General features: G+C 45.8%; 1 protein-coding gene across 1 annotated transcript in view; it reads left to right on the forward strand.

The window, feature by feature from the left end:
• HTT (huntingtin) overlaps positions 1–12210 on the forward strand; it is a 152202-nt gene that overhangs the window by 93812 nt on the left and 46180 nt on the right. The window contains exons 38-40 of the mRNA XM_055326749.1: positions 2572–2694; positions 2990–3225; positions 4332–4474. Of these exons, the coding sequence (XP_055182724.1) occupies positions 2572–2694; positions 2990–3225; positions 4332–4474 (502 nt within the window). The remainder of the gene's footprint in view (positions 1–2571; positions 2695–2989; positions 3226–4331; positions 4475–12210) is intronic.

Genomic DNA, 12210 nt, shown 5'->3' on the forward strand with positions numbered 1-12210 from the left:
CTGCCAAGCGGCTAAGCACAGGTGTGCATTCCATGCAGTAGTGCTGGGCACTGCAGTACCAGCAGCAGATACGAAAATGAACAGAGCTGGTGAAATGCCTGTCCTCAAGAATGACAATTTCGCTGGATGGAGGTGGAGGAGACAGACAACAAAAGTAACTTAGTGATATGTGTGAAACACCAGATGACAGTAGGTGATGTGGGGGTGGGCCAAGGAGAGAAGAGAGGTGGGGATGTCAGGGCAGGGCTACGTTGCTAAGTTTGTGTAAACTTGACCCAGGTAAGAGCTTTCTAGGCAGAGAAAACAACAATGGAGATCCTAAGGTATGGGAGCCTGCCTGGTGGGATCAAAGAACTTTAAGAGGCCGTGTGGGTGGAGCAAATTGACCATGGGGATCAGGGAAGGCAGCAAGGGTCTAGGGGTCATGGAGGGCCTCTCAGGCCAGCATAAAGGACTTCAGGAAGCCTGTAGAGGGTTTGGTACAACGGAGTGGCATGGTGTGATTTGGGAGCTGAGGATAGCCTCAGAGAGGGAGTGAGGGCAGAGCAGGGGGGCCTGACTGAGGCATGGAGGTTGCACGCACCAGGATGGGGAGTGAAGTGACAAGCAGTAGCCACCTGCCACATACAGTGTAGAAGCAGAACCAGTAAACTTTGCTGTTGGCTTCACATAGATGTGAGGAAGGAAGCTTATGGTGATGGGCATCTGTCTACTGCACTGGGGAGATGAGGAGATGAGATTCTGGTCTGGGCATATGCAGCTGACATACCTGGGAGGCACTCTGGGGAGGCTGAGGAAAGCATTTGGATGTACAAATCTGTAGTTTTCAAGTTGGAACTGAGCAGGAGGTGAACATTGGGATGGGAAGAGGTTAGCTAGGAAGGAGGAGGCCGAACTCTGAACTTAAAGGCCAGAGAGGGGAGGACGAGCCTGTGGAGGAGGTGAGGAAGGAAGAACAGGTGGGGTGGCATTGTTAAAGCTGAGGAAGGAAAGCATTTGGTGGAGGAGAGAGAGGTTGGCTTTTGGCTGTTCACAGGCTGAGCAAATAAGCAGGAGATGGAGGTCAATGGGGAGCAGTTTGGGTGGGGTGGAAGGTGTAGAAGCCTGGCTCATGTGTGTTGGTGGGAGAGGCATAGGAAAGAAACAGACTCTGAGAAGGAATAGATGCGGAGTGGCAGCCAGAGGTAGGAAGAGTGGTCAGGGCGAGAGCAGAGGGGATTGTCCTTAGCGGGTTGGGGCTGGCCCTGGCTGTGGGCATGGTGTACTTCTCCTGAAGACCCAGAAGAGGCAGAGCTAGTGGCACAGATGCAGGCCCAGGGGTAAGACTTGAGAGTGTGGAAGTTCTGGATGGTTTCCTTACTTTTGAGGTAGACTTGGTGTATGTGGTGAACACATGGGCATCTGGGAACAGCATATCTCGGCAGACGTGTTTACTGGGTAGGGGCACACTCCTGATGATAAGCAGTGCCCATCAGGAAGTCAGTGGTAACAGATGCACATTGATTCTCATGAAGCCCTTGGAGTGTTAAATACTTTATTTGAGATCCTGGCTCCTTCTTCCCTCCGTCCTGTGGATATGCTGAACATTGTGGTAGACCCTTAGCTTGGAATATTTTGCATCCGTTAATAATGTTAGATTTTAAAACCTGTTGCCTTGGGAGTTCTTCGTTCTATTTTTAAGAGAAAAAAGCAAGAGATATTTATAATATGATTTTTCAGAACAACTTCAAAGACTCTGCGTGTCTATGGATATATGATTATGGGAACATAGAGAAAGTTAAAGAGAAATACAGTTGACCCTTAAACAACATGGGTTTGAAAGGCACAGACCTACTTACACAGATGTTTTTCCATAAGTACAGGACAATCCTATACATGTATTTTCTCTTCCTTATGATTTTCTTAATAATGTTTTGTTTTCTTTAGCTTTTACTTCATTGTAAGAATGCCGTATGTAATACATGTACAAAATATGTGTCGGTCAGCTGTTTTGTTATTGGTGAGGCTTCTGGTCAGCAGCAGGCTATTAGTAGTAACGTTTTGGGGAACTCAGAAGTTATACATGAATGTTCAACTCTGTGGGGTGGGTGCCTTTGACCCCCATTTGTTCAAAAGTCAATTGTGCATCAGTTATTACCATTTGTTATAATTGGCTGAGTAGGGATGGGGTGCAGGTAAAGTGAAGAAAGGAAAAGTGTGTGATATCCATTTAGGTAAATTATGTGCATAAAGAGATGCATGAGAAATTGTTCCCAGACTATGGATGGTGATCATCTGATAATGTGCGATTCTGGCTGTTTTTTTCATCCTTTTAAATAGTTGAATCTTTTACAGAAAATATACATTGTTTATATAGTAAAAATCTAAATAAAAAGTTTCCCTATGTGAAACATATAGGTGCTACGGTGTTCTAAAAACGGTTTGCCTGGTTCACCACTCAAGTTTAGGATGCTTTTAAATGCAAGGATGGTAATACTTGGATGGTCAAGGCCATTTGACCTTGAGGTCCCTAACTTGAGGTTCATTTCTGTTGGCTTACCGGAAAACATTTGTGATGTTCCATTGCAACAGATGCACATTGATTCTCATGAAGCCCTTGGAGTGTTAAATACTTTATTTGAGATCCTGGCTCCTTCTTCCCTCCGTCCTGTGGATATGCTTTTACGAAGTATGTTTGTCACTCCAGATACAATGGTGAGTGTCTCGCCTCATGACGGCATCTTTGATTCATGACTGCAGTGCCCCCTGTTCATCAGAGTTACCTAGGGACTCTACCAGGGAGAAGCATGGTGGAGCTTGGGAATTTGCATATTAAACAGGTTCTAGATAGTATTGATACTGCTTGTCTGGGACCACACTTTTGAACCAATGACAATTTATTGGCTTTATTGGTAGAATAGTAAAATAAGGGTAATTTTCATTCATGAAACTAGCAGTCAGGAAAAATGTAATTCTCTTTTTACTTTATCACTTATTTTCTCTCTTTTAGGCATCTGTGAGCACTGTCCAACTGTGGATATCCGGAATCCTAGCCATTTTGAGAGTTCTAATTTCCCAGTCAACTGAAGATATTGTTCTTTCTCGTATTCAGGAGCTCTCCTTCTCCCCATATTTAATTTCCTGTCCAATAATTAATAGGTTAAGAGATGGGGATAGTACTTCAATACCAGAAGAACACCATGAAGGGAAACAAATGAAGACTTTGCCAGAGGAAACATTTTCAAGGTATGCGCTTTATCTTAGCCTTTAACCATCCCACGGCCTTCAGGAAGTCATGAAGTCATTTTGCGATCAGTAAGTCTGCAATACGTCCTGGTCTTGCTTAAACCCTGCAAGTGGGGTAAAGAAGTCTGTGTGGGTATGTTTTCTCTACCCAGTCTGCCTCATCTTTGGCCCTGGGTTCATGTGTCTCTTAAGTTCTGTCACATCCTATCTCATATCCTTGTTAAAGACCACACAGTGGCTCACCATGGCAGTGGGGGCTGAGGCTGGCAGTAAGAGTGTCTGTTGTGTTGTCTGCACAAAATTTAAAAATCTAAGAGAACCCACTAAAAGTCATTTTTATTCTCATGTATGCTGGCCATTCTAAACACGGTAATAAAATCTTTCTTCCCGCCAGGGTGACTGTTCCCACTGTGTTCCACCAGGTGTATTTATGGTATCAAATTGGGTCTGCTCTCACAAATTATTTGGAATCTCCTTGAGGGCAGTGATCACAGGTCAGACTCATAAATGCTTGTTGCCTATACAAGTATCTGTCCACCTTTGCTGGATTCAGGGCACTCAGTAAGGTAGAGCTGGTGAGATGTCCCATGAGTATGGTTTGTCCAGACCTACTTCTTCCAGGCAGGCCCAGGTGACATCCATTTAGCCTTCCCTTCATTGGTCATTGGTGAAGGTGCCTGTGTGTTTGTGGAATTAAATCCAGTAAACCTGCCAGACACTCTTTTGTTTGCAGGTTCAATCAGGTGGATTGCGGCCCCCTCTGCTACATTTAAGCAGGTGGCCAAAATGAATGAACATTAAATTCTTATAGCGGATTGTTGTCTTATATTTGTGCTGCTTTATGGTTTGCAAAGTTTTAAACACTACATGTCATTTTATCCTTGTAGCAGTCCTGAAGGTGATATGTTTATTGCCATCTCCTAAGTGAGGAAGGTGATACACAGAGAGAGAAGGTGATTTAATCCAAAGGGATGATATTAAATGTTGCACTTTGTTAACTTACATTTTTATTCCACTTCTGTCTACCATATGTATTTTTACAGTATACCTCATATAAGTGCTCTTTAACAGTCACCTGACTATCAGACTTTTCCCTTTCTTTGAAGGTTTCTACTACAACTAGTTGGCATTCTTTTGGAGGATATTGTTACAAAACAGCTAAAAGTAGAAATGAGTGAACAGCAACATACTTTCTATTGTCAAGAACTAGGCACCCTGCTCATGTGTCTGATCCACATCTTCAAGTCTGGTAAGTGCCTCAGACTACTGTTCTTATTGCATCTATATATATTCCCTGTCCTATACTGTACACTCTAAGAGGTAGGATACCTTGCTGCCCAGCGTGAGCTCTGCTGTGCTTAATGTGCATTTAAAAATGTTTTGTTGACAAAAAAAGTAAACCTGGGATCCCTGGGTGGCATAGCGGTTTGGCGCCTGCCTTTGGCCCAGGGCGTGATCCTGGAGACCCGGGATCGAATCCCATGTCGGGCTCCTTGCATGGAGCCTGCTTCTCCCTCTGCCTGTGTCTCTGCCTCTCTCTCTCTCTCTCTGTGTAACTATCATGAATAAATAAATAAAATCTTAAAAAAAAAAAAAGGGTAAACCTGAGGGCTTCTTCCTCTTTTAAAAGCTCAAGTTATTTTCGTACTTTTATATATAATTATGAATTAGAAAGGACAGTGAACCCAAGAGAGAAGTCACAAGGAGGCAGCCTTGCACCATGCATAGGAAGCAAACAATCCATATTAGGATAGTCAGTGCTAAGAGGAATGAATGTTTTCAAGAAGAATGCCCTGGCTTAGATTAAATGAGAAACTAAAAGACTTTAGTTATAGGGTACTGATAAATACTCTTCTCTTAGCAGGAAAAATGAGAGGCAATTCTAATCTCTAGGAAAAACAAATAGCAAGGAAGTCATGGTCTAGATACAAAGCAAACCAAAACATAGCGTGATTTTCAACAATTTGATTGAAACCCTTGACCTTTAAAAAGCTCCTTTAAGTGGCTCAGGGGTCATGACCAAGGACCCATAGAAAGAAATGTTATCCTTCTAGGTTTCTTGGCTTTGTTGGGAACTATATTTACATAATCATAATATAAATACTGTTTGCTTTTCAGTTTTAAAGTCAATATGTGAATAAAACATTAAAGATTTATTATAGTTTCAGAACAGAATGAAAATGTTTTTATTTTTTAAAAAAATGTTTTTATTTCCAAGAAAAAGAAAAGAGAAACTAACCAACTTAATTTTGGAGTGGAAAGTAGAGAAAGAAGTGGAGGGATGGAAGAATCACTAATCTCATTTTGCATTGTTGGGGTTATACAATTAATATCTAAAGTTGACACAACAGAAAATAGAGGCTACAGAGACAAGCAAATAGAACTGAGAATGTAACTTAAATTGCTAGGTAGCATGAGTGAGCTACATCTCATCTCTAATAGGGTAGAGTCTATACCCATCATTCATCGTGACTCAGCAAGTCCAGCAGTTTGATTTGCAGGGGCAGGACCCTATCCTACACTAGAGCAAGAAGAAAAGGAATTACTGGTTAGAGTTCCTGGAAGTATAGAGGTGACTGTCCTCTTAGGTATGACCACCTCAGGCATTTTAATTCCGTTGCCATATCGAGTATTTCCATGTTTCAGCTCTGATTTCTGTATTGGCTCTATTCTCTGCTGGGCTGCTTCTCCATGGCAGGAAGGATGGCCTCTGGCCACCTGTGGCCTCAGCCCCAGTATGAGTCTTATGAGTATCCATGAGTCCCTGCATGCTTTCGCCCACCTGGCCTAGATGAGAGATTGGACAGCATTCACTGAGAGGGAGTGAGAATTCTTCGTAATAGTAAGGTGAGAGGAACAGGCAGAATGATAGATGGTCTGTTACCAGTGGTGAAAACATGTCGAGTGGAATTTTGGAGGCAACTATCAGAACTAGAAACAAGATTATCAGTTGTTGCCTGAAGAAGGGTGGGGCAGGACATTTGAAAAATCAGAAGCCTTACTATTATTGGATTTTTAAGTTGTGTACATATTACTGTAATACAAACTAAAACATGCACACGCACCAAGTACCCTCAGAGCTGGAGATAGTTCTCATTTTCAGACTTTCTTCATTTGGCAAAAGTGCACCAAGTCAGCCGGCATTGGACTGCATTGCCGGATCCATGGTGTTCAGGAAGGCTGATGTGGCTCTTGCCTTCGTGGGGCTTGCAGTCCATTGGGGAGGATGATACACAGGCAGAGAATCATGAGTCTGGATATTTCCTGTGAAGGAAGCAAGTAGTGCAATGATAGGCACCCAAGAGGTGATGCTAAGCTAAGGTGAGATGTTGCTGTGCTCCAGCCAGATGGCTACTGAGAGTGCATGGGCGAGGGTCAGTGGGCGACAGTCAGCAGGCAACTGGGGAGGTGGAGAGGGGCAGGGGTCACAGAGAAGGAGGCGTCTTCATGGCTACTTCATTTAATTGCCTTTGCCCTTGGACAGGGGCGTGGCCAGAATTATCAAGTGGACTTGAGTATCAACCCTCTTCATTACTAACATTGAAAGGATTTTTGTTTTGAAGATCTTTTGATTTATGCTTCACTGATGTACTATAATAAGTTTAAAGTTGAGAAAATAAGCTACATGAATAATAGATCATTTGTAGTACATCGGTCATTCTGATAGTTGGCCATTGTTTAGTTTGGACCTGATACCAGAAGGATACCTTTAAGTGCTGCTTGCTTCCCTCCTCGGACAAAAGTGACCTCTTCTATGTCCTTTTGCACATCACGTGAAGTTCTGTGCCATTCCAGGTATAGACCGACTCACCACCTTTAGTTCCTCCTGTTCCTTTTCTCAAAGGTCAGGGGAGGTATTGTGTAGGCTATGACAGCCAGTGCTGTCCACTAGTGGTTCCTTAATTGTGGGAACATTCTGTGCCTGTAGTGATTCAGTTGCCTCCAGCCACATGTGACCTTTGGGCACTTGAAATGTAACTAGTGTGATTAAGGAGGTACTTCTAAATTTTATTTAATTAAATAAACAGGGTGTGAGGGGCGGGGCAGTGCATTCTACTAAGGAGCTTGGGGCCTAGTGCTGGAGCACCAGTGGCTTTGCTACAGTGTCTTTGCATGCTGTTCATTTGGTTCAATATTTGCAAATAAGTTTTCAGTGTGTTTATAAGTGTATATTTGCATGTTGTTTGTTTTGACTGCATTTCTTCTAAAGATACAAGGGAGCAAAATTACTGTGATTTTGAGACATTTTAAGTCATCTTATATTTTGATATAAGTAGGTGGTGCATCTAGCGGGGATTTTTATTTATGCTTTGCTTAAACAAAGGCAATGAATTCCAGTCCTCCACTGAAAATTGAGACCTTCAGAAACGATTCTTCCTGCAGCAGTACGATTGTTATGATTCAGAGTCACACTTGGGCAAAGATGGGGATGGTCACACTGCAAGGAATCACAGTGTTGGCTGTGGGGTATGGTGCCCCATCAGTCCCTAGAACAGCTCAACGAAATAGACCCCCTTTTACGATGAGAAAGTTTAGGCTCCAGATGGTACTATGGTAAAACCGAGATTGAAAACCCAACCAGGGCAGCCCAGGTGGCTCAGTGGTTTAGCGCCACCTTCAGCCCCGGGCGTGATTCTGGAGACCTGGGATCGAGTCCCACATCGGGTTCCCTGCATGGGGCCTGCTTCCCCCTCTGCCTGGGTCTCTGCCTCTCTCTCTGTCTCTCATGAATAAATAAATAAATAAATAAATAAAATCTTTTAAAAAAAAAGAAAAGAAAACCCAACCATTTGTTCTTTTCTCTTGCACTGTGCTGCTGCTTGGGTTGCACAGCAGCTCACATCTGCAGAGCACTTCTTGCAGCTCCAGAGTCTGATATGTGGAGCCTCTGCCTCTAGCTCTGCTTCCAGGACTCCTGGCCAGACCTCTTGTTCAGCGCCAAGAGGGTGGAACAAGGAGTCTTCTGGGTCTGCCTTCCTGTCCTGGTGCTCTTCTGTGCTCTGGCTCCGGCACTTGGCCCTGGGCCCTGTCCCTTCTCCCAGGTTCTGACTTTCCTGGCTTCTCTTGCCTCCCAGTCACAGACTTTGTGCCGTGGGCGCAACTTCCTTTCCTCAGCCAGTGGTGGCTGACTAGGAGACTGGGAAGGGAAGCCCCATCAGAGCATCTTCTGGTCCAGGTCAAGGACTATGCTCACTATAGTTCCTGTAGCAGATAAACAGCAACATTTCAGTGGCTAACCACAGTTGCCACTGTGGGAGTGCCTGTGCGGGAGGGTGTTCTGGTCTCTGGTAACTGTTCCCCATGTGGAGAGTAGAGCCCAGGCCTCTCTCCTTCCTGGGGCTCAGTTGTCCCGGACATCAGCAGCACCCTGGTGATGCTGGCGGTGGAAGAGAGAAAAGGCAGAAAAGGCTCTCTTGCTATGGACTGAAAGTGACCTCCAGCCCTTTTGCTGGTGTTTCTTTGGTGTATCTTTCAGCGGCCTCCATCCCATACAAGGGTTCACTCCAGTGGTTGACTGTTTCCCAGCAACGACCCTGTTGGGCAGGAGGACAACCTTGGGGGTCATAGCTGTGGGGATGACAGCCAGGAGGCCCCAGGTGATGGACAGCAGAGGCAGACGTCATGGCAGGATTAGCAGTGGCATCAGCCACCTGCCAAGGGCATTGAGCGGGCCTGTGTGTGTCCTCACCATTCCCGTGCTCTGCTCCTCTCTCTCACCTCAGGGAGACACAGCCCTGTGGCCCTTCCTCTCACCCCCTCCTGCCACTTTTTGTCTTGAGCCTTTCCAGAGCTCACTCTGCAGTCCCTGGCACAGCCTGGGTAACAGCATGCATGTCTGTCTTCCCTGTGGGGCTAGGCCTTGCTGTGCTGTGAACCCCACCTCCGATGCAAAACAAACTGACCCTGTCTGTGCTCTGTGGCTTCCTCCATCCTCTCTCCTGCATTGACTACACAGCTTTCCAACAGGAGTCTATTCCTGTTGCTTCTCGAGCTGGACTTCCCCTCTGGTTTTTGCACCCAGAGCAGTGTGACCAGGAACACCCTTGCAGAGGCCGCTGCTGCTCTTTCCTGCCACCTCACCTTGCGGGTACCAGGCCTGAGCATGTGGGGTGGAGCCCCTCACTGCCTGACTTTATCATCTTTGCTTTCTAGCCTCTTGATGGTAGATGTCCCTGGATTCTACCTCGCTCTGACCCTGGCTTTCCAAGGGTAGAATTGACCACAAAACGCTGAGTTGCTGAGGGGGTAGAGCCTAATGATTTGAGGTGTGAACTTACTGCGAAATCATCTCCTGGCAAGTTCAGGTGTATCCATCACCTCATGTCGTTAGACATTTTATTTTTCCTTAGATGAGAACTTTTAAGATCCACTCTCTTAGCCTCTTTCAAGTACACTGTAGAGCAGAGTTAACTAGTGTCACCATGTTGTGCATGAGAGCTCAGGACTTAGAACTTCTTTGCCCGATGGCACCCCCACCCCATCCCCGCAATCCCTGCCTCTGGCAGCCACCAGTCCATTCTCTCCATCTGAGTTTGGTGTTTTTAGATTCCCCGTGTAAGTGAGATCATGCACTATTAGTCTTGTTTTGTCTGACTTATTTCATTCAGCATGATGCCCTCGGGGGCCATCCAAATTGTCACAAATGTCAGTATTGCCTTTTTATGGCTGAGTAATACTCCATTGTGTATGTGCACCTCATCTGCTGTTCGTTCATATGTCAATGTTGTCTTTTTGTGTCATGGCTGTGGTATGTGTGAGCATGCAGATACTCTTTGAGACTGCATCACTCTTTGAGTGATTTTGTTTCCTTCAGATAAATGTTCAGTAGTGGGATTGCTGGATCAAAATGGCAGTTCTTTTAACTTTTTGAGGCTCCTCTGCACTGTTCCCCACAGCAGCTGCACTAGTTTGCATGCTCCCCAATGGTGCACGAGGGGTCCTTTTTCTCCTCCTCCTCTTTAATAGTAGCGATTCTAGCATGTAGGAGATGGCATCTTCCTGATGAGTGATGCTGAGCATCTTTGCATGTGCCTTTGGGCCATCTGTGTGTCTTCGTTGGGAAACTGTCCCACTTCGTTGGGAAAGTGGGTCCTTTGCATGTGCCTTTGGGCCATCTGTGTGTCTTCGTTGGGAAACTGTCCCACTTCTTTGGGAAAGTGGGTCCTTTGCCCACTTACTAATTGGATTCTTTGTCTTTATGCTGAGTTGTAGGAGTTCCTCATGTAGTTTGGATATTAGCCCCTTGTCAGATGTATAGTTTGTGGGTTGCCTTTTCATTTTATTGGTCATTTCCTTTGCTGTGCAGAAGCTTCCAGTCTGGGGTAGTCCTGTCTGCTTATTTTTTATTTTGTTGCTTGTGCTCTAGGTGTCACACCCAAAAAAAATTGTTATCAATACCCATGTCAAAAAGCTTTCCCCTCTGTTTCCTTCCAGGTGTTCTGTGGTTTCAGGTTCTACATTTAAGTCTAACTGGTTTCAAGTTAATTTTTGTGAGTGGTAGTGGTCTAGTTTTTGTCTTTTGTCTGTGAATATCCAGTTTTCCTAGCACCATTTATTGAAGAGAAGTCTTTTCTCCATTGAGTGTTCTTGGTCCTGGTTTCTATGCTTGATCTCTGTTCTCCTTCTGTCCCTTTCTCCTCTCTACAACCCTACTTCTCTCCCTTCCCTGTCTCTCCCTCCCCGTCTATCTCCCCCTCCCCGTCTCTCCCCCTCCCTGTCCCTCTCTCCCCTTCCCCATCTCTCCCCTTCCTCATCTCTCCCCCATCTCTCTCTCTTCCCCTTCCCCCGTCTTTCTCCTTCCCTGTCTCTCCCCCTCCCTGTTTCTCTTCCCCTCCCTGTCATTCTCCCCCTCCCTGTTTGTCTCTCCTTCCCCGTCTCTTCTCCTCCCCCATCTCTCCCTGTCTCTCTTCTCCCTCCCCATCTCTCTCCTGTTTCTCTCCCCCACCTGTCTCCCGCCCACCGTTTCTCTCCCCCTGCCCCTCTCCCCTGTCTCTCCCCTCCCTGCCTCTGTCCCTTCACCTCTCCTAGTAGGATTGTCACCTTTGTGACCTGCCCTGGTTATTGCTGCAGAGGTGACTCATCGTCATCCACAGAGTCTGGGTCACCCCACTGACTTGGCAGCCTTGGTATCTCATGTCCATTCTCCCTCTAGCTAGTGTGTGATTTGTTGTCTTGCCAACCCCTCACACTTACGATAAAAATTGAACTTGTTTCCTGGCATAGCTGCTTCTTGCCAACGTGCTTCGTGCTATTGTGGGAGATGTTCAAACCCCAGTGGCACTGTGTACTCTTCCTTGCCCTGGTGAGCCATTTAACTTCATCTCTACTGATGGCCTCTCCAGAAGCCAGGTGAACTTTCTTAGCAGCCCCTGGCAGCAGCCCCAGTTGGTGGTCCTTTGCATTGCCCAGTGCTGTACTGATCCTATTGCAGCTATGTGAGCAGCTGCTACTCTTAATTCCATTTTGCAAATGAGAAAACTGAGACCCTAGGTAATGTACAGCAAGGGGCCAAGTGAATGGTAGAGCCATTTACTGATTTCAGAGCCTGTATTAATGTCCAGTCGTGTGGAACACAGCTCTGACCATGGTTTCCTGTCCGCTGTCATTCCCTCTGCTCTGTGCCCCAGTCCAGCGTTCCTTCATGCAGTACCTGCCTCTTCCTGTGCATCCATTAGCCCCACAAGGAGCTCACACAGTAATGGAGGGCACAGAGAGGTATCTGACCCAGGCTAGGTGGACCAGCAATGGGTGATCCTGTCCATGCAGCACCCAGAGAAAACCCTGAAAACAGGACCAGAGAAAAGATGAGCATTGGACAACTCATTGAAACTGTTTTTCTGAGTTTGTGTGCTGTGCTCCCTGGGCATCCCAGGAGGCCAGGCTGGTATTGCATGCTGTGACTGTCCTGCTTTTGTTAGCTCTCTTTCTCCACCTCAGGTCAGAAGCATAACCAGTCATAAAGTAGTGGGGAAAGTCCTTTGTCTG

The sequence above is a fragment of the Nyctereutes procyonoides genome, unplaced genomic scaffold (assembly GCF_905146905.1).
Source record: "Nyctereutes procyonoides isolate TBG_1078 unplaced genomic scaffold, NYPRO_anot_genome, whole genome shotgun sequence".
Lineage (NCBI taxonomy): Eukaryota > Metazoa > Chordata > Mammalia > Carnivora > Canidae > Nyctereutes > Nyctereutes procyonoides.